Source organism: Schistocerca americana, chromosome X (assembly GCF_021461395.2).
Source record: "Schistocerca americana isolate TAMUIC-IGC-003095 chromosome X, iqSchAmer2.1, whole genome shotgun sequence".
Classification (NCBI taxonomy): domain Eukaryota; kingdom Metazoa; phylum Arthropoda; class Insecta; order Orthoptera; family Acrididae; genus Schistocerca; species Schistocerca americana.
The window spans coordinates 777,095,429-777,120,936 of record NC_060130.1 but is presented as its reverse complement, the minus strand read 5'-3'; the positions used below and the strand labels follow the sequence as shown (position 1 = coordinate 777,120,936).

At 39.9% G+C, this 25,508-nt stretch overlaps 1 protein-coding gene across 2 annotated transcripts in view; it reads left to right on the top strand.

Moving 5' to 3' along the window:
• The window catches only part of LOC124556314, a 226,203-nt gene that overhangs the window by 12,262 nt on the left and 188,433 nt on the right, over positions 1-25,508 (top strand). For both annotated transcript variants that reach the window (XM_047130287.1, XM_047130286.1), the window contains exon 2: positions 5,668-5,730. In XM_047130287.1, coding sequence (XP_046986243.1) covers positions 5,668-5,730 — 63 coding nt within the window. The remainder of the gene's footprint in view (positions 1-5,667; positions 5,731-25,508) is intronic.

The following is a 25,508-nucleotide window of genomic DNA, read 5'->3' as shown; positions in this document are numbered from 1 at the left end:
AGGTTAGGCCATGCATGTATGTGCCTTCAGGGAATGTGTCGAGGTTTCTGAAATTGTGCTGCCAGGCTATCACATGTGTAGAAAACATTACCAAAATGGCAAAAGGACTAATGGAGCAGTGGCAGTGTTAGCCACTGACACACTGTACTCTCACTTGTCACCCTGTGTCACTAAAAGCAGTTGCTGTCACCATACATTTTGTGTCATTTCAGGTCACACTGTGTTCCATTTATCTCCCTCCATAACAGCCACTGGATAGCAAGGCATTCTCTTTGCTCATCAACCAGCTTTCCCCTATGATTTCTCCTTTTAGGAGATTTCAGTGCACATTGTGTTCTGAGGCTGCAATTCCACATGTCCAAGGGGTAAAGTGCTTGAAAAATATCTTAAGCTACGAATCCATATATGTCTTGAATGCAGGGACAATGACAAAATTTTGCATGGCGACAGCTTCTTTCCCAGACATTGGCATGGCAGTTTGCTCTCCTGCTCTTGCAGTCACTGACCAGTGGGAAATGGTAGGTGGCATCCACTCCAGTGCCCCTACTTCAAGTAACTGAGCCAGAGGGGAAAGCCAGCTATATGGATGCTCTGCAGCAAGGCAAACTGGATACTGTACAGACAGGTCTGTGTACTAAAGCACAGAGACTGTTTTAAAGATTGGGTGGATCACATTACCAATCTGATCCAATCTGCTGCTGATGAATCTATACCAAAATTCTCAGGCCATCACAGGAGGCAATTTGTTCTGTGATGGAATGATCAGTGTGGTGCAATAAGGGACAAGAAGACAGTGCTGAGAAAGTTGAAGTGCAGTCTATGAGCAGAGAACCTTGCAGCCTTTCAGCTAATGAGAACCAAAGTTTGATGGACAACAAAGAACAGCAAGGAGCAATTATGGCACAAGTTTCTGAAGTCCATTACCTGGGGAACTTTCGCTGCAGTTGTATGGGAGTTGGTAAGGAAGATCTCTAGGAAAATGATGTAGTGTCGATTAGCTGCCATAAGGGACAATGGTGTCTTGAAAGCCACCCCTGTGAGGATACCAGAGACCATGGCACACTACTTTTATGATGTAACATTGTCCATAAGTCTAGTTCCAGGTTTCTAGGCATGTTGCAAAGTCAGGGAGAGGGGACAGATTCATTTAAGCTCCAACAATCTAGATTCCTATAATCTCCCCTTCAAGTGGGAATAGGACACAGTGATATCAGAAGCTCGTAAGACCACTCCCAGGCCAGATGTTATATTTTATGGCCTGCTATGGCACCTTAAACCTGAATCAAATGAATTCCTACTTGGCTTTTTTTAATAAAATATGGAGTGATGGTCAATATCCTGTGACCCTTGGATGGAAAAAGTAATGATTCCCATTCTTAAACACGCACGTCCTAGCAGCTACTGTAGTATTACTCTTCTAAAGTGGATTATACAAACCGTCTTTGTTCTGACTCTAGAATATAGAAATTTAATAAGCTGCATTCAGTGTGGGTTTAGATGATGATACTCCACTCTTGATAAGCCAACACTACTAGAAGTGGCTATGCAGGAGGCATTCCTCTGAAAACAGCATTTTCCGTCAGTTGTTTTCAACAGTGAAAAGGTATATAACTTTACATAGACACACAATATCATCTGTCAGTCACACAAATGGGGATTTTGTGGTTGTTGGCAGATTTTTCTGCAGTCTTTCCCTCCCAATTCATTTTCAGGTATGCAGTTGGAAATGCTCTTTAGGTTCCCTCAGATTCATGGTATCTCTCAGGCAAGTGTTCTAATTGTAACCTCACTTGCAATTACGATCAATAGCATATTGTCCTCACAGAAGAGCCCTGTGAACTGCTCATTGTTTGGAGATGACTTCTCCATTTTCTGCTCCACATCTAGTTACACATTTTCATCTCATCATTTTCAGTTGATGCTTAAGACTCGAAGAATGGTCTGCTAGGACTGGAACTAATTTCTCCACTTAGAAAACTGTGTTGATTTTAATCATGATCATTCTCTTTTTGTATCCTCTGAACTGAGACTGTTTGACACCATTTTACATTTTAAGGTCACGGTGTGCTTCCTGGGTCTCTTACTTGATAGAAAACTGACTTGGCTGCCACATCTCAAGGAATTAAGTTAGACCCTCAAAGTGCCTGCAATAAACATATGGAGGTGGTACAAAGGAGCACCTACCTGGTTGTTACTGAAGTCAAGGATAATTATAGACTTGACAGAGTGCAACAAATTGTCCACTCCAGACTATAATTTTTAAGAACAAATTGGTAACCTTTTTGTCTGAGCACCATGATTTTAATTTAATGTATACTAATGGGTCCAAAGAGAGGGAACGATACTGGCTGTGCTATTATTTTTCCTGTCCATGTGTTAAGAATCCATCTGCAGAGTGAGTTTACTATATTTGATGCTGAACTCTGTGTGAAAACTGTGTATCAAATGAAACATGATCCTGATTTGAAATTCCTGGTATGCTCTTGCCCACTCTGTGCTCTGCAGACCATCCAGCATATACACCCATGGATAAAACTGTCTGAAACAAATAGGGTACTGTTGTCCAGGTGCAAAGACAGGGTAAGGAGCTATCATTCTACTGGATACCAGGACATGTGGGGATTCATAAGTAAGTCAACTGATACCACAGCTAAAGAGGCATATACTTGGGTGGATGTAATCCACTGTTCTATCCTGCGTGTGCTTTGAATACTAGAAGTATTCAAAGAACTGTGACTGACACCTGAACAACAGGGAACTGACATGCATAGAGACTAGAAAATAGTGCATTGATAATGGCTAGGCACTACCCGAAATCTGGATTTGCCCCAAAAAAAAAAACTGATTGCTGCACACTCTAATTTATAAAAGTACTTGCATTTTATTTATTTAATGCTATTGATCTTATGCAGTAATTCTAAAAGGGCTGATAATGACAATGTTGAGTGCCGCAAGCAAGCAAAAAAACAATGGCTGCCACAGCTACAAAAATAACTCAACACCAGGAAACTGTGCAGATGCAGAACACCTAACACAGGTAGCTGGATTAGGTGATACTGAGCCAGCACTCAACGTTGCTGTTAAGAAGCTGATTTGCAGCAGTTAAAGGATTGAAACACACTGGTGGAGTTGATTGAAATAATAAAGTGGCACAGAGTATCTTGAGGTAAATGTTTCATTATTGTGTACAGTGTTGGTCAAGGACATCTCAATATTCTCATTTATTAAAACTCGAAATCTGGACTTTAACACAATTCTGTATTGTGAATATGATTTTCAAATATTCTGCTTGTTGTGAATGCTGGAAATCAAATTGTGCTAGTATTTCAGTGTGGTGACTTACTACTAAAAATTGGGTTCATGTTTCCTTGTTAAAACTGTTACACACTCCCATTAGAGCAATTCCATCCTACAAGGGTTAAACCTATCCTTAGGGACACGAATAAAACTTTAAAAATTGGCCCACGGTTTATCATTTCTGAGATTGTTTGGACAACCCTTATACCAAAGATTTGTCTCTCAAGGGTGTAAACGTTTCAGTTTTTTGAGCGGCAAATCCGAGTTGCATGTCACTCTTACCCTTCCATGATTTTAGGGCCCACTTCAATGACATCTCTTATGCAAGTTGTATGTGAACAGTGGAGGGCAGTGTGCATGAAATTGGTGGTCTGTGAGCATGCAGCGTTCTAACGTATTAGAGTGCAGTAATTCTACTGAACACCCTCCATTTGTGACCATAATTCTCTGGCCTCTGTTAACAGTCACAAAGCTGTAGTTGCAGTTCACAACCAAAAACAGGAATCAGCATTCATCTCTCAAGAGGTTTAAGCAAGTATTTTACGAGTCTGCTTCAGATGTTACAAAACTGAAAAGTTACATAGGATAAAAGTATCTGATTTATATTGGCCTGATTAGCACAATTCAGTAATTTATTCAAACGTATATCACAGATACGGTAAGTCATAATGTTCATGACTGTGTCTAGATATCTCCAGGAAGAATTCTAAGGTGTTTTGCGCTGGTAACCTGGTCATGACTGAGTGGAAAGCAATAAACTAACAATAATTACTCTAAGGTGGCTATAAGTGCCTCAGGGGACTAGCCCATAGTAGAATACAAAAATGATGTTATCACATAGTTTGCAGGAAAGCTCTGTTGGTGACGGGTGAGAGTAGATCATTTGAAATAGTATACTATAAACTAGGTTAATCAAAGTGATTTTGAACTCGGCATATCTTCTTATCGTTAAGATAAAATCAGATTTGTGTTTAACACTTGGGAACAGAATACCTGTTAAGATACAATACATGTGGGCTACGCTTCACAATATACTAAATTTAGTATGATTGGTATGCCATGAGAAAGGCAAGCATTGTATCCCAGATGATGATGATGATGATGATTATTATTATTATTATTATTATTATTATTATTATTGGTAATAACTGCAGTGTAGTAAAGATTTCACATCTTCATATTCTATTGAATTTGTTTATTGCAGGGAGAGGTTAACCTTCAGTCTCATAAATACTAACCTTAAAAAGTTCTTTGTTATCATGTAATTTAGGTTCTGACCTCAAAAAAGTTTTAAATGATATAGTTTCAGTTTGGGTTTTTGTAAACCATGCTTATGTGCTTGCAATCAACCACATCTAATATGGCAGTAACCACAACAAAGAGGAATAACAATCATATGCAGTTTGATAGGACTGTAATTTGCTTCTTGATATGGTAGGAATTTGGTTTACTTTTCCTTTCCAAATTACCATCCTTCGTTGCTAGAATGTTTCTTTAGCAAAGCTAAAACTAACTGTTTTCTGCAGTGGCACTATGTCTGTGATGGTGGTGTGGCAGTAAATTATAATATCTCTTAAGGAAGCAGATTCAAGTCATAATAATAACCTCTAATATTGTTTAAATTGATAGTTAAAACCCCTCAGTGAAAGTTAATTGAATTTTTTATGAACGCTTTCTACTGGTACTACTACACAACACACCACACATGTGATCCAATCCAGTAACTACATATAGAGATTGCATAGGTCCCACAAAATTGAAAATGATGGTAAATTGAAATGAATTGATTATAACTGAAGAAAACAAAGGTTTGTAATACACAAAGTCAGTCATACATACAATTTTAAAGTTTGTTAATTATAGTTATAAGCAAAAGTTGTTTTGTATTAAATATAAAATATATACTCTTTACAAAGTATGTAGTTATTATACGTAAAAATGGGAAATAAAAAACTACTTAAACATGTAAATCAGATAGCTTAATCACAGAAGCAACATTTTCTCCCCGTAAGTTAGCTGGTTATCTTCTTAGAACAAATCATGGACTCAGTTGACTGTTGGCTGCGAGCCAGATTTCTAAGCTGTATGTGATTGCAGTCACCCTAAACAGTAGTTGCAGGGAGAGTACTTAATAATTGGGAATGTCGGATCATGTAATGTCATATAATTTGGCAGAGACAAATAAGAGCACTTTCCCCTACCGTGCAGTGGCTGCTCCCAGTGAACTGTTGCCCCCTTCTTATACCAAACTATCTGCACATGCCTGGGTTAAGTTAAATTGCATGTGCTTCACTTTGTGCTACAGCTTTAGTTGTCAGTATGATTGAATTTTATGTCTTGCTTCTCCTAAAATACTGTTTGTTATTTCAGATTGAACTGGAAAGACTAAATACTGCAACAGATGACATAAACAAATTGGAAGTGGATTTAGATGTAAGTACTTCTGAAAATTTGTATAGCAACTGTGGTGCAAGACAGATAAAGGTTTGTGTAAATCTACAGTTGCTGGGTTTACACTGAGGTGACAATAGTCAGCGGATAGCAATGTGCACCTTCACGGATAGTGATAGTATTGCATACACTAGGTATAAAAGGGCAGTGAATTGGTTGTCATATGTACTCAGGTGACATGTGAAAAGGTTTCTGATGTGTTTATGGCCACACAACTGGAATTAACAGGCTTTGAACATGGAATAGTAGTTGGAGCAAGATACATGGGAAATACCACTTCAGAAATTATTGTGGAATTCAATATTTAGAGATCCACAGTGCCGAGAGATGTCTGAGAATACCACATTTCAGACATACCTCTCACCGAGGACAACACAATGGCCAACAGCCTCCACTTAATGACCGAGAGCACAGGCGTTTGTGTAGAGTTGTCAGTGCTAACAGACTAGCAGCATAATGTGAAATAACCACAGGAATCAAAATGGGAAGTACAACGAACATATCTGTTGGGACTGGTGCTGAAATTTGGTGTTAATTTGACTATTGCAGAAGATGACAAACAAGAGTGCCTTTGCTAACAGCATGGCATCACCTGCAGCACATCTCCTGGGCTCGTGACCATAGCCTTTGGTTGCTAGATGACTTGAAAACTGTGGCCTGTTCAGATGAGTTCAGATTTCAGTTGGCCAGAGTGATGATGGGGTTGGTGTGTGGTGCAGACCCCAAGAGGCCATGGACCTAAGTTGTCAACCAGGCACTGTGTGATCTGATGGTTGCTCCATAATTGTGTGGGCTGTTTTTACATTGAATGGACTGTCCTCTGGTCCAACTGAGCCAATCGGTGACATAAAAACAGGTATGTTCGAATACTGGGAGACCGTTTATGGCCAACATTTACAGCCAAATGATGATAGATATTTTATGAATGAAAATGTGCCATGTCACCAGGCCAAAATTATTCACAATTGGTTTGAAGAATATTCTGGATGATGCAAGGGAATGATTTGGCCACCCAGATAGCTTGACTTGAATCCCATAAAACATTTATGGGACACAATCGAGAGGTCAGTTTGTGTGTGTGAAATTCTGCACCAGCAATACTTTTGCAATTAGACATCTATAGAGACCCAATGGCTCAGTATTTCTGCAAGAGACTTCCAACGACTTGTTGAATCTCTGCCATGTCAAATTGCTACTCTATGCCAAGGAGGTCCAACATGATATCAGAAGGTATCCCATGACTTTTGTCGCCTCATTGTATAGTGTGCTGCTTCTAATGTTTGTTAGATTGTGCTAAGCATGTTCACATTACTTTAGTAGGTTGTTTCGCTCCACAGCAAAAACACCACTCAAAACGTAAAAAACACCCATGTAAAATGTTTTATTATCAATAAGTTTTATTTACGTTAATAACTTGTGCATTCATAAAATACATAGATTGGATCTACGTGCACAGTAATAGTTAGGAATGGAAGCCTGTACGAAGAACAGTGATAAAGTACTAGGCTTGTATTTGTAAGGAAACAAGGACAGTTTGATGTGTTGGTAAATGTGCCAACACCTTGTAGATAGAGGAGGCCGAAATGGAAGCTATCTAACGCAGACGGGCGTGAATTCTGGAACAGGATAAGTATTGAATGCTAATAAGAAAAGTATGCAGCTCCTCGAATACTTAACTTTTATTTATCCTTGTTGGGAATACAGCATTCCGGATGAGACATTTCATACTATAACTATCAAACTATCACTTGCTATGTAAGGCTAATGGCGCCTTGCTAGGTCATAGCCGTGGACTTAGCTGAGGGCTATTCTAACTGTCTCTCGGCAAATGAGAGAAAGGCTTCGTCAGTGTAGTCGCTAGCAAAGTCGTCGTACAACTGGGGCGAGTGCTCGTCCGTATCTCGAGACCTGCCTTGGGGTGGCGCTCGGTCTGCGATCACACAGTGGCGACACGCGGGTCCGACATGTACTAAATGGACCGCGGCCGATTTAAGCTACCACATAGCAAGTGTGGTGTCTGGCGGTGACACCACACAGTTATCTCAGCCTTGAGCTTGGAGAGCATTTGAGATAAAGTACTTCAGCTATTTATTATAGCAGTTGTCATTTGCTAGTTACTCAATAATGAGGAGAAATTATTCAGTGACTCAGTTAAATGGCAGTACTAATTTATTCAAAGTGTGAAAGAGAAACAGAAAGTTACCAGATAATCCCATGGTCGCGGGTGCGGGTGTGGAAAATGGTAGGTGTGGTAGCCCATACTCCAATTCTTGAACAGCTACTAGAAGAATGAGTGATAGATATTGAAAAGAGTTAAGTTGTTTTGCACAAAAAATTACCTAGTGCTATTTGTAGTGCCGAGTTTAGATGTATACTGTATAGCAAGATGAGATTGCTATATAAATGGTTTCCATCATTAATACTGCTCATACCTGGGTCAAAGAGAACGTCGTAGACAGCAGGATCATCAGTTAAAAACTACATTAGTTAACAGTTTTCAAGCAGAGAGCAATTTACATGAAATAAAGTATACACATTGCACCAAGCTGATAGAAAGCAGCATGCAAGTGACAATCACCAGAGATTGTCTGAAGAGAACAGAGGCAAAAGAATAAGGGATACAATTTAAGGTACCAAAGGAAGCAATTTCTCATAATTGGTGCAAAAATTCTCTTTTCCAGCTCAAGATTCTAATTTCATCAAAATGTTTCTGTTAATAATGCTTCACTCAATTATGTATCATTGGAATAGTGTAGGGAGACATGTGATTTTGGTATAACAGGCAGATACGCCCCAAATTGAGGAAGAAGTAATCGTCAAATATGCGAAGAAATGGTAACAGGATGTCTTATATTTTGTAACATCTATTGCACGTAATACTTTTCCATACATAATAAATCATATGCACATGCAGTACAACAAGGTCAACTGGACATGGGCTGGTAGTGCTTCTCACTGTTAATTACCTATTCTTCATTCTCAAATAATAGTATTTTTGTTTATGTTTGTCTGTCTTTTCAGCTGAAAGTTAGTCATATTTAATGTTGATCCTTTGTGGAATTATGTGGAGTTTGTTTTAAGGTATGCAATGCTCAGTTCATGTTTACTATTACTAAAGATCCAATTCCAAAAGACAAAGAGTCATTGCAAATCTTATCTACTGTTAGCATACCCAGAATGAAGTACTTCTATTCATTTAGAATTGTTTTATGGGTGACAGTTTTATTAGTACTCAAATAAAAAATTGTTTGCAACAAAAATATTTTCGACTTAATCATGTATTCTATGATTATCGATCCACTATTCTCTCTTGTAATACGCCAACTCAGTTTATAATGAAGGTAGGGGTAATATCTTCTGCTGATCAAATATCAGTAAAGTTCTGCTGCCTCATTCGCCATTTCAACAGGTCTTTTCAAAAAACAATGTGCTTCCTCTGCCTTCTGCAGATGCAGCTCATGCTGAGAAATTTTTTTAGTACTAGCTAGGCCATCTGTCCTTGGTTTAAATGCTGCATCATGTGCGTCACAAGTCTGACAGGTAAGTTTGTGGTTCCAGTGGAAATGTAAACTTTTTGGCATATTGATGATGTGAAGTAGTAAAAACTAAGACAGTAGTCTCTTCTTCGTTAGTGTAATTTGCTTCATCATACATTATCATACCCGTGTCTAACAGTAAATATTTTCTGTTCGTTTTTCTGACCCAAGCGTGAAATCATATGTTGGAAAGGACACTTCAGGTCCATTTCCTCTTTATTTTGTTATTCACTTAATGGGATCCTCAACTATCAGTAGGTGACAGACCAGTTGCTTGATTTCATTCTAACACCAAATAAATTATTCCATCTGAAATGCACAAAGCTTCAACAAACATGTTTTTGTCACTACTTCAGTAACGCTATGTTGATTCACTTGCCTTGATACGATGTCTTCAAATAGGGTTTGCTGGAATAGACTGTATGATTAAAGACTTTTGAGTAAAGTCAGTACTGTAAAATTTGTAAGGATTGTTTTGCCTTCTGTTCCAAGATAAAAGATTGTTATAACCTTTAGAACGGTGGCATAATTTATGAAAGATTTCTCTGGCTTTATCAGGCTTTCTCCTGAGAATATGTACACTTATCTGGGTTAATGAATTAATTTCATAATAACTTTTTATGACTACTGGGATCTCTCTTCTGCTTTCATCCATGGTGTGTTTGAACAATGTCATGATTTTAAACTTCAGAAGTGTGAGGCATGGCAGAAATGACTTTCACTTTGCCACTTGCAACAGAAATTGCTCTTATCAAATTGCAGATGTGTGAGAGGTACTCTGCTACAGTAGGGAATAATGTAAAGAGATATACCCTCAGTAACACTGAAGTGTGAACTGATCTGTGTTCAATAGTGATCTGCATTGGCAGTGTCGATACAAGTGTGACTTTGACCTGAGCCATTCACTTGGAGTCTCTTCCTAAGCAAGTAAGTCTGTCTGATCAGACTGTTACTTTCCTAGCTATATTTCAGAAATAAGGCATAGTTTTAAGTTCTAACAACCTAAATGGACATGTGATGACAAATACTGACCCAGCTAGAAAAGATGGTTGGAGCAATTCCTTCACATTTTCAAGGCAACCAAGACAGCAATCAAAATGTGAGAGCTTGCTAGTTGTCCAAATGTTTCATATTAGAACAAAAAGAGGACTATTAAGAAAACATATTCTGCCTTTCCGTGGCCAAGAATATTTGAAGAAGCTTTGTGGTGGAGTTAATATGGACAGAGAGAAGAACCTTCATCCTCACTTCCTCTCACTCTTGGAACTGGAAGCTCCCCTCCTAATTTGATAGAAAATTGGAAGAAAACTGCTATATTATGACAGAACAAGCAGTTCATATGGAATGTAGAATAATTAGTTGAAACTTCAATCTACTGATGTCCTTCTTTATTATAGTTCAAACTCTAAAGATAAGAACTGAATGGATATATTTTTCATAGAAATATGGATACAGACTGTAAACTAAAGAGTGAATTATGTTGCAGCTAGTATGCTCAGTCGTGATGAATGAGTGTTGAGGCGCTTCCGCCAAAGTTATTGAAATCTGTCTGTCAGGAATGTTATAACATTTACCTGATTATGAAATTGTCACTCACAAGGAACCCCTTGAGTGCGAGGTTGCAAGTTCAATCTTCAGTAAGGTCATTGGATCCTTTTACCAACCTCCCAGTTCAGATGATACAGTTGCTCAAAGGTTCAAAGAAAACTTCAATTGGATTTCAAACATGTACCCAACTCATACGATTATAGTTGGTGGTGACTTTAATTTACCCTTGATATGTTCTCAAAAATACATGTTTAATTCCGGAGGTACGCATAAAACATCATCCGAAATTGTGCAAAACGCGTTCTTTGAAAATTATTTCGAGCAGTTAGTTCATGAGCCCATGCAAATAGTAAACGGTCGTGAAAACATACGTGACCTCTTAGCAACAAATAATCCTGAGTTAATAACGAGCATCAAAAAAGATACAGGGATTAGTGAACACAGGGTTGTCAGAGCAGGATTGAAAATTGTAACCCCCAAATCCTCCAAAAATAAACAAAAAATGTACTTGCTCAAAAAAAGCAAATAAAAATTCGCTTGACATGCTCCTGAGAGACAATCTCAACTCCTTCCAAATTAATGATGTAAGTGTAGACCAGATGTGGCTTGAATTCAGAGAAATAGTATCAGCAGTAATTGAGAGATTTAAAACAAAACAAATTAACAAACGATGAACTGATCCTCCTTGGTACACAAAATGGGTCAGAACACTGTTGCAGAAACTACAAAACAAACATGCCAAATTTAAACAGACACACAATCTCAAAGATTGGTGATCTTTTACAGAAGCTCAAAATTTAGCGTGGACTTCAATGCGAGATGCTTATAACAGTTTCCACAATGAAACTTTGTCTCGAAACCAGGCTGAAAATCCAAAGGGATTTCGGTCATATGTGAAGTATGTTAGTGGCAAGAAACAATCGATGTCTTTTCTGCGTGATAGCAATGGAGGTACAGCTCCCAACATGAGTAATGTAGAAGTAAATATCCTCAGAGTAGTGAAGCAACTCAAATCAATTAATAAAAGCAAGTCTTCTGGTCCACATCGTATACCAATTAGGTTCCTTTCAGAGTATGCTGATGCATTAGCTCCATGCTTAACTATCATATACAACGGTTCGCTAAACGAAAGATCCGTACCCAAAGACTGGATAGTTGCACAGGTCACACCAATATTCAACAAAGGTAGTAGGAGTAATCTACTTAATTACAGGCCCATATCATTAACGTAAATATGCAACATAATTCTGGAACATATATTGTGTTCGAACATTATGAATTACTTTGAAGAAAATGGTCTTTTGACACGCAGTTAACACACATTTAGAAAACACCATTCTTGTGAAACACAACTAGCTCTTCATTCACATGAAGTGTTGAGTGCTATTGACAAGGGATTTCAGATTGATTTCGTACTTCTGGATTTCCATAAGGCTTTTGACACTGTACCGCACAAGCGGCTTACAGTGAAATTGCGTGCTTACGGACTGTTATCTCAGTTGTGTGACTGGATTTGTGACTTCGTGTCAGGGAGGACATAGTTCGTAGTAATTGATGGAAAGTCATTGAGTAAAACACAAGTTATTTCTGACATTCCCCTAGGTAATGTTTAGGCCCTTTACTGTTCTTTGTCTCCCAAATCGTTTATATAGATAATCTAAGAAGCCGTGTTAGGTTGTTTGCAGATGACACAGTCATCTATCGACTGATAAAGTCATCAGAAGATTAAAAAAAAAAAATAAGAAAATAAAAAAAAACTGCAAAACGATTTATAAAACATCTGAATGGTGCGAAAGTTGGCAGTTGACCCTAAATAAAGAAAAGTGTGAGGTAACCCACATGAGTGCTAAAAGTAATCTATTAAACTTTGATAAAAAAGTCAAATATAAAGGCTATAATTTCAACTAAATACCTAGGAATTACAATTACAAACAACTTAAATTGGGAGGAACACACAGAAAGTGCTGTGGGGAAGGCTAACCAAAGACTGTGTTTTAAAGGCAGGACACTTAGAAAAAATAACAGATCTACTAAGGAGACTGCCTACACTACACTTGTCCGTTCTCTTTTAGAATACTGCTGCACGGTGTGGGCTCCTTACCAGACAGGACTGACAGAGTACATCAACAAAGGTCAAAGAAGAGCAGTCTGGTTTGTATTATCGTGAAATATGGGACAGAATGTCACTGAAATGATACAGGATTTTGGCTGGAAATCATTAAAAGACAGGCGTTTTTCGTTGCGACAGGATCTTGTCATGAAATTCCAATCACCAACTTTCTCCTCCAACTGCGAAAATATTTTGATGACACCGACCTACATAGGGAGGAACATCACCACGATAAAATAAGGGAAATCAGAGCTCGTACGGAAAGATACAGGCGTTCATTCTTTCCGCACGCTATACGAGGTTGGAATAATAGAGAATCGTGACGGTGGTTCAGTGAACCCTATGCAGGTGCTTAAGTGTGATTCGAAGACTAGTCATGTAGATCTGAATGTGTTGTGTTAACAGTTATGATAGGAAAAGTATTAACTGCTAATGACTCACCATGTGCATCAGAAGGGTGACAGAAAATGAGTGTCTGGGAGGTGCAGAGATAAACCTATCGCTTGTATGTATTACACTTCACAAAATTTACATCAACATTTAAGGTATGTTCAAAACAAACTGTAAACTTGAACCATGAACACCGAAAGAAAAATGGCATGCCGTAGTGATCACAAAGGTTCACTTCATCAAGATTGAAGGTGAACTCTTTGGGACTTACAAACCATGTGGGATGTTCAGCTAGATATTCTCTAAAATAATGCATATAGAATCATTTTGGTGTCTTGGGCTGAGGAGAACTGATGGAATGTGACGGCATGCAACCGAATACAAAACAGTGTTGTGGAGCTTATCGTGAAACTGGCTATCCTATCCTTTAAGGTGTAACTGCATGTAGTTCAATAACATGTTGTATAAGCATGGAAGAAAGCAAACATCCAGAGAGTGTATTTGTCTAATTGTTCCAGGTGGTCTGAAATGCAGTGTCACACACTTTTCAGGAGGGATGACCATAGATATTTAGTAATCTCTACTAGTCCAGTCGCGTCATCCACCTGGCAGTAGCATCTTGTAGTGCATAAGACATATGTTCCTCCCTGCTCCAGGATCATCAGCAAAGCCAGCTGTTGCTTACCCTCAAATGGAGCAGAGTTTCACAAGTTGCTCATAATCGATAAGATTTATGAAATTCAGACACATTCCTACAGTTACATGAATCTGATCGTAGGGGAATCTAAGGAAGGGCAGCCACGTGGGTGCTCTTTGGTTTCCACTGGTAATGTTCTCAAGACCATTTTACTAATGTTTGCCATATTTGACATTGTTAAATCCAATCTTGTTGGGATTGATCAAGTAAGATACATTTGTGCTGTGGAATTCATAATCTGCTTAGACTCCATTATTACTCTTAATGCTCTACTACACATGTATTCAACATATAAACAAGTCCAAAGTATCCCTCACCTGTTAATTTAGAAACGTTGAAGTTGTTACTCTGCTTAGGTACAAGACAATATGGGAACATGGGAAAACATGGCAGCCATGGAAGTTTTTACTGAAATCTTGACACAGTGTGCTGCCACTTATGTGCTGTAACGTTTACGGAAAGATATTTGGCTGTTAAACACAACTGCACAGTTACAAAGTATCTTCTTCCAGCCACTTAGATGAGATGAGGTACTCCTCAGTTTCGACTGGATTAGATGAACTGTTTGTTCCATAAATCTGTAGGGAAGACCCTCAGAGCTCTGAGACACACATTACTTTTTCATCATCTACTAGTGTAGAAAGAGAGCCCAGACATTAAAGTTCATAGAAGTATAAATGTTGTTTCAGACCAGTACTTAATTCAAATCTGATTCAAATTTTCACTTAAGGAAATCAATAAAAACGATACATAGAGAAGTTCAACACGAAAAAAGATCACAGAATCCAACATAAAGCAGGAGCAGGAAACACAAGCAAACATGCGGCAAGAATTCCATAGAAAGCTTGCAGAAATAACAAAAGAACTGATTCTGTAGAAAAGAATACTAAACACTCATGGTGGGATTCAGAATGTGGAAATGCACTAGAAAGACACAAACAAGCCTTTGAGAAATAAAACATAAAACAGCATCAGAAAGCCTATGTCATTTTAATGAGTCCAGAAGACAGACTGGCAAACTTATTAGCAAACCAAAAGAAAGTACATAAAGGAGCAACTGGATGTTACAGAGAAAAATTTCTGCAACCATAACACAAGAGAATTTTACAGTACTTCCACAAAGAAGGTAGATGGGTACCCTCCTCAAAACTTATGCTTCAGAAAAGAAGCTGGAAAATTCACATTAATTAACCAAGATAATTGCCAGGAACTGGTAAGTTATTTCTCTGATCTCCTTAACTGCTCTGAACATCAAAGAAGATTCCCAACACATGACTGCACCTCTGCTCACCAAGAATCGCTTCCACCAACATGTGAACAGATTCACAAACATATATTTAAACAGTACATATGGTGACGGTATCATTGCAGAACTATTAAAGAATCTTGGACCAAAGTATTAAACTTCTTGATGACAGGAAATTTACCCTTATCCACCCACTCCACAACAAAGGAGATGGGTGAATGTGAAAAACTACAGAGGAATCTCCCTACTATCAGTTACCTGCAAAATTTTCTTAGCATACTTATGCCAGAGAACACGAGAACAGTTAAAACAAAACTGGTCAATACTAGGAAGGCTTTCACCCTGCTCATTTGTGCAGCGAACAGATCTTCATTTGGGAACAGTTCCAAAATAAAAGGCTATCAGGAATACTCCAGTCATTTGCACTTCATAAAGTTAAGAAAAGCATATGATTATAGTGACCAGTAATCCTAAAGCATCTTAGTACAGGTATTCAATCCAAATTCACTAAGCCTAATTAGAAACTGGCTGGCACAATAAAAGTTAAGTTCATGGCTGAGGTATCTGACTCTTCATGATCAATCCTGGAGTGTGCTAAGGTGATGGATGATGCCTAATATTGGTCACCCTTGTCCTGGACACAGCAATGAGGGAATGGGGACAACTACTGAAAATCCAAGGACATTAGAAACTAACATGGCAATGACGATTCTGGGACAAATTTGAAATCTCACCCTAACCTTACTCTCAGATAAAGAAGTAACAGGAGCCAAACAAATAGAAATGTTAATAGAATGTGCATAAAAAGTTGGCCTGCAAAGCTCTTTCCAGAAGTCTGAATTCTTCTACTCAAAATTAAACAAGATTAGACAAAAAAATATGGCAAGATAACCAGACTCATTTCACACAGCTAGGTGAAAACCTTGAATCTACAGGAAGAGAAAAGATCTCACAGCAAACCATAGACTATAGAACATTGAGAGAGATTAACACTTTCGCTGCGGCATCGGTGCAGGCTCGCAACTCTCCAGTGCGGCCCGGCAAAGTGCGAGTGCGGGCCGGTAACACTTTGAAACGGCAGGTTCTGTCATGAAACAGATTCGAAAGCTGTGCTTCCACGCTATCATCACTCTGCAATTCTTCTGCAGCCTCTAAATAATAATCTCCGTGGTATGCCTCGTCCTCACTACACATAAAATCACTATCGTCTAGTACACTAACAAGGGAACCTCCCCATCGCACCCCCCTCAGATTTAGTTATAAGTTGGCACAGTGAATAGGCCTTGAAAAACTGAACACAGATCAATCGAGAAAACAGGAAGAAGTTGTGTGGAACTATGAAAAAAATAAGCAAAATATACAAACTGAGTAGTTCATGCACACGATAGGCAACATCAAGGATAACGTGAGCTTACGAGCGCCGTGGTCCCGTGGTTAGCGTGAGCACCTGCGAAATGAGAGGTCCTTGGTTCAAGTCTACCCTCGAGTGAAAAGTTTAATTTTTTGTTTTCAGACAATTATCAAAGTTCAGGCACTTACACATAATCAACTTCGCTCTCCAAAATTCCAGGACATATTCAGATTTGCTTGGACATATGCAGGATTTGACGGTCTACACAAGGAAAAATTTGAAAACGTTAAAAACATATTTTTTGACAGAGCACAGGGAAAACTGTGCGACTGTGAAACTGTTGCATTCATTTGTTGCAGTTTATGTGACAAACTCTTATGTTTTCATCACTTTTTTGGGAGTGATTATCACATCCACAAGAAAATCTAAATCGGGCAAGGTAGAAGAATCTTTTTACCTATTCGCCAAGTGTACAAGTTAGGTGGGTCGACAACATATTCCTGTCATGTGAAGCAAATGCCGTCACCAGTGTCGTATAGAATATATCAGACGTGTTTTCCTGTGGAGGAATCGGTTGACCTATGACCTTGCGATCAAATGTTTTCGGTTCCCATTGGAGAGGCACATCCTTTCGTCTACTAATCGCACGGTTTTGCTGTGCGGTCGCAAAACACAGACACTAAACTTATTGCAGTGAACAGAGGCGTCAATGAACGAACGGACAGATCATAACTTTGCGAAAATACAGAAATTAAAAATTTCAGTCGAGGGAAGACTTGATCCAAGGACCTCTCATTCCGCAGGTGCTCACGCTAACCACGGGACCACGGCGCTCGTGAGCTCACAGTGTCCTTGATGTTGCATATCTTGCACATGGACTGCTCAGTTTCTATATTTTGCTTTTTTTTCATAGTTCCACACAACTTCTTCCTGTTTTCTCGATCGATCTGTGTTTAGTTTTTCAAGGCCTATCACTGTGCCAACTTATAACTAAATCTGAGGGGGGTGCGATGGGGAGGTTCCCTTGTAAGTAACTGTTCCTCTGTCAATTTAACTCTTTTCCTGCTCCTTTTCACATTGGAAGGTCCAGGTGTCTGTTCGTTAGTCTCCATTACGAACAATATATGTTCAATAACTGACCACACAAAGTTGTACACGCTTTGATGCTAGCTTAGCCGCTGCAACTGGACTGAGTAATCCGACAGTGAGCGCGGACGCTTGTCAGCGTCAGCCGCACTGGCTCGTGGCTTGTTGTGACGCATATAAGCGTCAGCCGCAGCGAAAGTGTTAAGGCAAAACATAAGACATTAACAGGTTATCATATCCATTCGAAGATCAGACAGTACAACACAATAATCAAGCCTGAAATACTGTATGCAACTGCGATACTAACACTCCACATGAAAAATGACATGGAAAGCCCTCATGTGGGTCAAGTCACCAATACTGCGGAGCACCAAACTCAAACATGACATAAAAAATCTGAGCAAACCAACAGATCAGTCCAATAGAAATGGAAGATAGAGAAAACATACAGCGTGTTCATTGTAAACGAAGACATTGAAATATCTCAACTAAACATCGGATCAAAGGAAGTTGCAATTCAAATTTTTCTTGGAGGACGACATCCAGTGATATCGTACTTGGCCATCTGTGCATGTGTGTGGCAGCAACTTTGGAATCTTCAATGGGAACCCTGTTTTTTTTTTTTTTTTTTTTTTTTTTTTTTTTTTTATTGTAGATTACGATTCTATGGCAAAATCTACATGAGTTTTGTCTGAAGCATTTTCTTTTTGTCACAGGTGGTGATGTATTCGGAGAAGTAGAAATGGGTACACAATTGTGATTTAGGACATGTTATTAAATGGCCCTTGAATATTCAATGGCATGTGAGACCTCACTGTCATGCTGTGAGGGTAGGACAGGCCATTATTTCATAACTTCTAATTGGAAACCCAATTTGCAAAGTTTTATTTCTCAGATATATTCCAAAGTCAAACAGGGAACTACTTGAGGCACTACTGTGGCCATGGCTCAAGGCAAAAGCTACTCTACTTTTCCAATTAGAATAAGTGTTCAAATGTAGTACTGCCAGCTTCAGTACACTTAATGATGCATTTTCCAATGACCATTCACAAGACAGAAGCGTAACTGTGGGAATGTCAGCATAGGCATCTCTGAGGTGATTGACCATGTCTTCACGGCCTGTTGGCTCTTGCATTAACATATCTGTTAAATATCCCCACAGAAAGAAATCTGGTAACGCCAAATTTGGCGACGTAGCAGGCCAATTAATAGGGCCATCTCTGCCGAGCCACTGCCCATTGTAAATGTGGTCTAATACCTCCCATGCTTAAAATGTATAATGCACTAGATGACCGTCATGGTGAAACCACATACATTGTCAAATGTCCAGTGCAACATCCTGCAGTACTTCCTGTTCAAAAAAGTTCATTATTTTTGTCCAGTCAAATAAAATACAGACCAATGAGTTTGTTCCCCATGATTCCCCACCGTATGTTAGCTGGCCAAGGACATTGATGGTAAACTTGCTGTAACCAAGGGGATTGTCGACACTCCAGTAGTGCATGTTACGCCGGTTAACGCTACCGTGGTTCATGAATATACTCTCATCAGAAAACAGTACTTTGCCACATAATGTCGGGGTTCATTTCCATTTGTTAATATGTCCATTCGTAAAACACTACTCAGTTATTGAAATTGGCGCCATGAAATTCTAGATGCATTGCTTTGTGGCATGGATGATACTTACGATGATGCAATATTGTGACAATACTACAAATGGATTCACCACAATCGAGGTGTAATTGCCAGGCACTTATCCATGGTTTATGGTGCACTGCGACTAGTACAGCTATTTCATTACCTTCTTCTGTAGCATGTTTGTTTCAATCCCTTTTGCCAGTCTGTATGCTGTCATCAGAAATAAGCACATCTTGTAAAAAGAGTGAATGTGTGTGTGAGTGTTTTTACAGGGTGTGAAGTTGGCACATGGTCGTGGCAATGGAAGGTTTGTGCACTATAAGTAGCATTAGTCAGAGGTGTATTGCTGGAGAAAGCTTCCCACAACAGTTACATTGTATTCCTTCCAGGACAGAGGAGAGCTATCAATTTCTTTGTCTGGGATGTGACCTTACTTCTTTCTAGGTGACCTCAGGTGATTTCATAAAGTACCATGTTATTAAGTTTGCTATTTGCAACTCCACGGTGTTGCTAGGTATTTTTCATGCTGAACCAGTATTTGTAATGCATCCTGTGTCATATGCTTCTGTGTGTACATTGCGTAACGATGTTCTGCGACATGCCGGCTGGATAATAAGAAGACTACAGCTAGCATCTAGAAGCTGGAAAGCAGTTTGCTGAGTTTTAAAATTGATAGAGTAACTACATTTAACAGCAGTTCATTTGCTGAAGTGGTTAACTTCCATGGAGAATATGTGGAGCTTGACTGTACATAGTCTGATAATTCACGGCTCTCTAGCCAGCTTACCATATTTATAAAGTGCCCAACTAACAAAGGAGATAGCATTAGGGTACAATTTATAATCATGGTGTTTGCCTCTACACAGACAAACATTAGCAGAATCATAAGAAATGGTGACAGATGCAAATCCTACGACTGAAGATGGATCAAATACTGAGAATATTCAATCCACAGACTGATACTTTCTTGCACATTTCCTTGATAGATCTTTCTGCTCTGCTGTTACCTGGGGCTACTTAATGCACCATACCTGTGTGGTCAAATGACAGCGCCTTAGGTCTATCGTGATGATACTGTGGTCTGCTTGCAGAGAGTACGCAACAGGGAAAAGCTGCATGTAATAACGGTGTGGGATGTATGACTGGAGTTTGTCTCCTATGGAACACTACTGTTATACTCTATTTTACTGTAAGATATGGACCCAACGACTGTTGAATGGGGTTAAACCATCAACACACTCACACTCAGAAGACAATACCGTAAGAAATGTACTGCACGTATTAGGTGTTCTATATACAAAGTGGAAAAACACACACAACGAAAGAGTTTTCGCTGTGGTGGTGGGCTTTCTGGCGGTCGGTCTGCATGGGCCATATACACTTCATCAATGAGCTATTCAGATTTAAAGTTAGGATGAGTGCTCTATTGTTTGACATCCAGCAAACTTCCCATCATTTTAAACTGGGGGGTAAATGGATTTTCTCACCAGTTCAACTTATGGTAGCCAGTGTGGAGGGATAAACTGATTTACCTGTGATGTCAGGCGAGATGTGGATGAATGTTTGAGCATAGCAGATATGAACTCTAGGTGGTGCAACTGAGCTGACATGGGAGTAGTGGGGCTGGGCAGGCCTCACCCCACTCTCCATTGTTGCCAGATGTATTCTTGATAGCGGCAATTATGTCATCCAAGATGGTGGCGTTTATACTTGGCAACTGTGCATGACGTCACCCAAGATGGCGGATTTTGCTGGGAAGATAGCTAACCCCTTTCCTCACAAAATGGCGAGAAGTTCAAATTCCAACAGTTACCTCTACTAACCTAAGGAAACGGTGGGAAAAAAGTCACTTGTGCTACCTCCACCAACCTAAGTCACCTGACCATCATCTCTTCCTAGGGATTGATGGGAAAAGGACTCAGCCTGCACTGGGCTGATGGAGAGAGGAAGGGATGTACTTTATTTATTTTGGAACAATATGTTTAGGGGTAGAGTATATTAATCACAGTGATACGAAACACACGATCTGACATGCTTGGGGTCACATCACACAGCCTATAGACATGCGAACAACTAGAAGACTCTACAAACATGTTGCTAATTGTAAACTGTCAAAATCATGCACCAGTGTATATTTAAACAATTTGAGCGACTACTGCAATCCAGTGTGTTTGCCACGTGGTCCAGAGCCCAACTGACCTAGTACACAGTACCACCACCAGAGGGCACTCTCATCTGTTCCGTGACATAATCCAAGATGGCAGCCATGACGTCAGCTGATGACGCAAGTACCGTTATCCAAGATGCCGGCAAACAGTGTGTTCACCACGAGGTCTGTACCTAGTATACAGTACCACCACCAGAGAGCACTGTGGTTTGTTCTGTGACGTAATCCAAGAGGGTGGGGGAAATGGCGGTAAAATGATTCTGCCTGTGCTGGACATGAGTTTTTATTTTGCAGGTAGTCTCTCCACCACGAGATCTAGAGTCCAACTGACCTAGTACACAGTACTGCCACCAGAGGGTGCTCGCATCCCTCCTATGACGTAATCAGAGATGGTGGTCTGGAGGGGGAAAATAGCGCTAAAATGACTCAGCCTGTGTTGGGCTGCTGGGGAGAGTGAGGAAGGAGTGTACTTTATTCATTTTGGAATACCTGATACTCCTCTGGGCAGCACGTGTCTTTACTGTTGATAATGGAGTGGCACAGGGCGCATTGTTCCTAGCGCAACATGAGAGACATGTCTAACCCTGCTTAACTGCCCAGGGTGACTGACGCAACACCGCGAAGTGTATGCACGTAGCTACAAACCTTCGCAAGCTGATCAAACAAGGTCTCAATCTTATACTGATGTCCCATGACTATGTAAAAAATAAGAATCAAGTCGACCTCGCGGAAATTGTACAGTGTCCCAGAAATAGTTAACGCTTGCTGTCTTGATGTCTCAGCTTGTATGCCCGTAAATTCTTGCCCTAACAGAACCTGGTTACGAAAATAACATTGAATGCAGTCTTCCTCGCCGACCTAATGTGCTCCCCAGTCCATGTGCTACCCTTCCTGCTTTCAACACACTCAAATAACCCAGCACAAAGGATGTGAATGAATCGAGCGTTATGATTGGCTCTTACCGAATTTACCCGTCGAATTACTGTTGCCACTGGTGTCAAAGCACCATCCGCCTTTTTTCCTTCTGCAGACGAGACTTTCAGCAGTTATTTTACATAGATCTCCATATTGCACTGGAAATTAAATCTTACAAACTACCATGCATATCGTCAAATACCGAAAGACTCTTACTCATTTACATTGCTCTCGCACTAAGGACAGGAGCTTGAATATTAGTGTGTGAAACTGATCTCCAACCCAGCAATATATCACCATGTACTGTGCCGATGTAGTAAACATACAATTCGTATCCTCCGCCAAACAAAATCATCCCTTTTACATCGTTCGTACATATACCGCGAAGACGGACAGTACCGTATATACTCCTCACAGCACTAGATATTTTCCTGCAGTCAATGATCACAAGTCAACACCCAATGTGCGACCAGAGCACCCTCAGTGGACAGAAGTTGCTCTCAGAACAGTTCTACAAATTCGGGCTCGTTTCCCCTCGGCAGAAACACGTTACTGTTTCTGCTCTGAACCTACTTCCTTCATGCTCGCTTTTCTGCACACATCTCCAGACTTGGGGATTACAAAAACACGTATATTTTCGCATGGTTCGCCATAATATTATACCAATTTCGCGGTACTTCTCGATATCAAGCACTAGGTAGCAACTTACCAATCGCTAGCGCAACATAATTCCCAAGATATAGCCTCGAAATTATTTCTCTACAAACTCGAAACTTTAGCTAGGTGCAGCGTGCTGTAAACCACTGACTAACTAGAAACTTGTCACGTCTGCGAAGACATTTACTTGGCAACTTGAAACAAATAGAGGAAACTGATATTTCCACTCTCAAATACTGATGTCGGTGATGTCTTAGATTCCAAATCATCCCTATAATTTACAAGGTCAACTAAAATGTGTCTCATGTGTAGAGAGCTGGCAAACATGTCTTCCACACTCTAGATACACACACCACAGTCGATCTTCCCTCAACTAAATAATGGCGCAAAATGTGCAGAAGCAGTCAAACGAACAATTTACATGGGAGGGAATAACGATCCATATTAAATCTTCTATTTCCTCGCAATCACGAAAGCTATCCAGCACCTACTAAGTATTAGTTCACTATTTGGTAGTCTAGAGGACAACACAGTTAATTCATCTACATTCCTACACTCCAACAGGCATCTCCAGTCTGACAGCTCCTACCATTAACAGGAAACGTGAGTCACGCCCACACAGGTCACTGGCGCTGCGGGCTGAGCACGCACAGGTAGAATGTTTATCCCAAGAAACCGGTAACATACATATTTTATCCCTGTACTTACAACTAAATGTTACGATCGCGGTCTCACTTGAACGACATTCGATAATGAGCGAAGTATCGGAAATACTCTGTTGATGGCTGTCACTCTGGAAATAGAAATACCAGTACCATTCTTATGACTTCACATGCTCTTCCAATTCTATCACAGTACTCCACATGAAATCCATATGTTCCTTAAGACTGGGCATAATCATTTCCTTCGCACATCTTGGAACACAAACACACAAATTATAAGCCTGATGCTCAACATGAACGTATAACGCAGCCCCTACTACTAAGTATAATACTTCGTCAATAACTGATCACTGGCGATATGGAATAATATTGAGAGATAATCAACCATGGGTGAGTTTTCCTTGCATGACCTAGAAAGAGAGACATAATCGGCCAGATGTTAAAAAATTCGATCCCAACAATTCTTGTATGTTATTGTCACAAGTGGTCGTGGTTCTACAGGTGCACACAAGTATCCATGTTAAAAGCTATACTGGCTTTATAAATCGAAGTACGACATTACCTCTGAATGAGGTGGTTTTTGTATCTGGATAAATACTGGGATGGTGGTTGCTGGAATGTATGGTATCAGAGCAGCAGCGCACTTACACGTAGCCCACTACGCAACCTCATGATAATATGGCTGAATTTTGAAAGTTATTCGGCTAAGGAACGTGATATGAAATAGGTATTTGCAACGCCCTCACGCTGATAGATATTTATCCAGTACATGTAATGTATTGTGTCTTGATACCATGTCAGAGGTTTTGCTATATATCCACTGAGTTATAGGCGCTGACTGATTGAGAAAGATCACAAACAGTAGTAAATCGTATGCTTATCGAGGTCGTAAGAAATGAACACTAGCGTTTCAGATGTCTAGTGTTACACTATCCACTAGAAATGCTGTCTGCAATTTGGAATAAAGTCCTCCCATTCAAGCACATACCTGCGCTGGATCACAGCCACAAGTGAATCATATTTCTGGCACACTCATGTTTCACAATGAGTCACATTCCTTGAACCTGTGTGCTACAGTAAAATTACAACCTGTACCCCCAAACAGAGAAAAATTAAGAACTATAGAAGCTCCACTTACTTCATCTGATATAGAACTCCCCTAGGTACCACTGCTCGCGCGATGACGCAAAGATGCGGTGGGACTCCAGCGTGGAGAGGGAGATTTTGTAATGGTACCCAGAAGAGTGCAGCGTGCAGCTCTCCAAGCATTCCTAACAGTATGCACCCCCCCCCCCCCCCCCCCCCCACGTCCCTCACCGAATTTACACCTCCTATTAAATATACAGGAACTGCAGCTATACTCTAGGCGAATGATCGTATCCCACAAACTATACTAAGTCGCAAAAGACGCTCCCTCTGGTCGTGTTTAGTTGTTTGAAACACTGTTTTCTAATTCTAACACGCTTTTGTACAATGCCAAACATTTCGTTTTTCTGCTACGACTTCGAGGCCTGTGCCAGGTTCTAAACTGATATTAAGACGCTCTGATCCACGGCTTCTTGCAGAAAACTAGACATTGCACAGTGTAAATCATTTTGTTACTGCAGCTCCAATAACACGCAACACACGGTGGATTATTTTAAGTAAAAGAAGGTTAAACACAAGGAAACTATAATGGTTTGGCTGCATTGTTGAGTGTTTTCAATCTGATGTCCGAAAGTGATTGACGCCCTCTACATTTAAACTCATCTGTCACA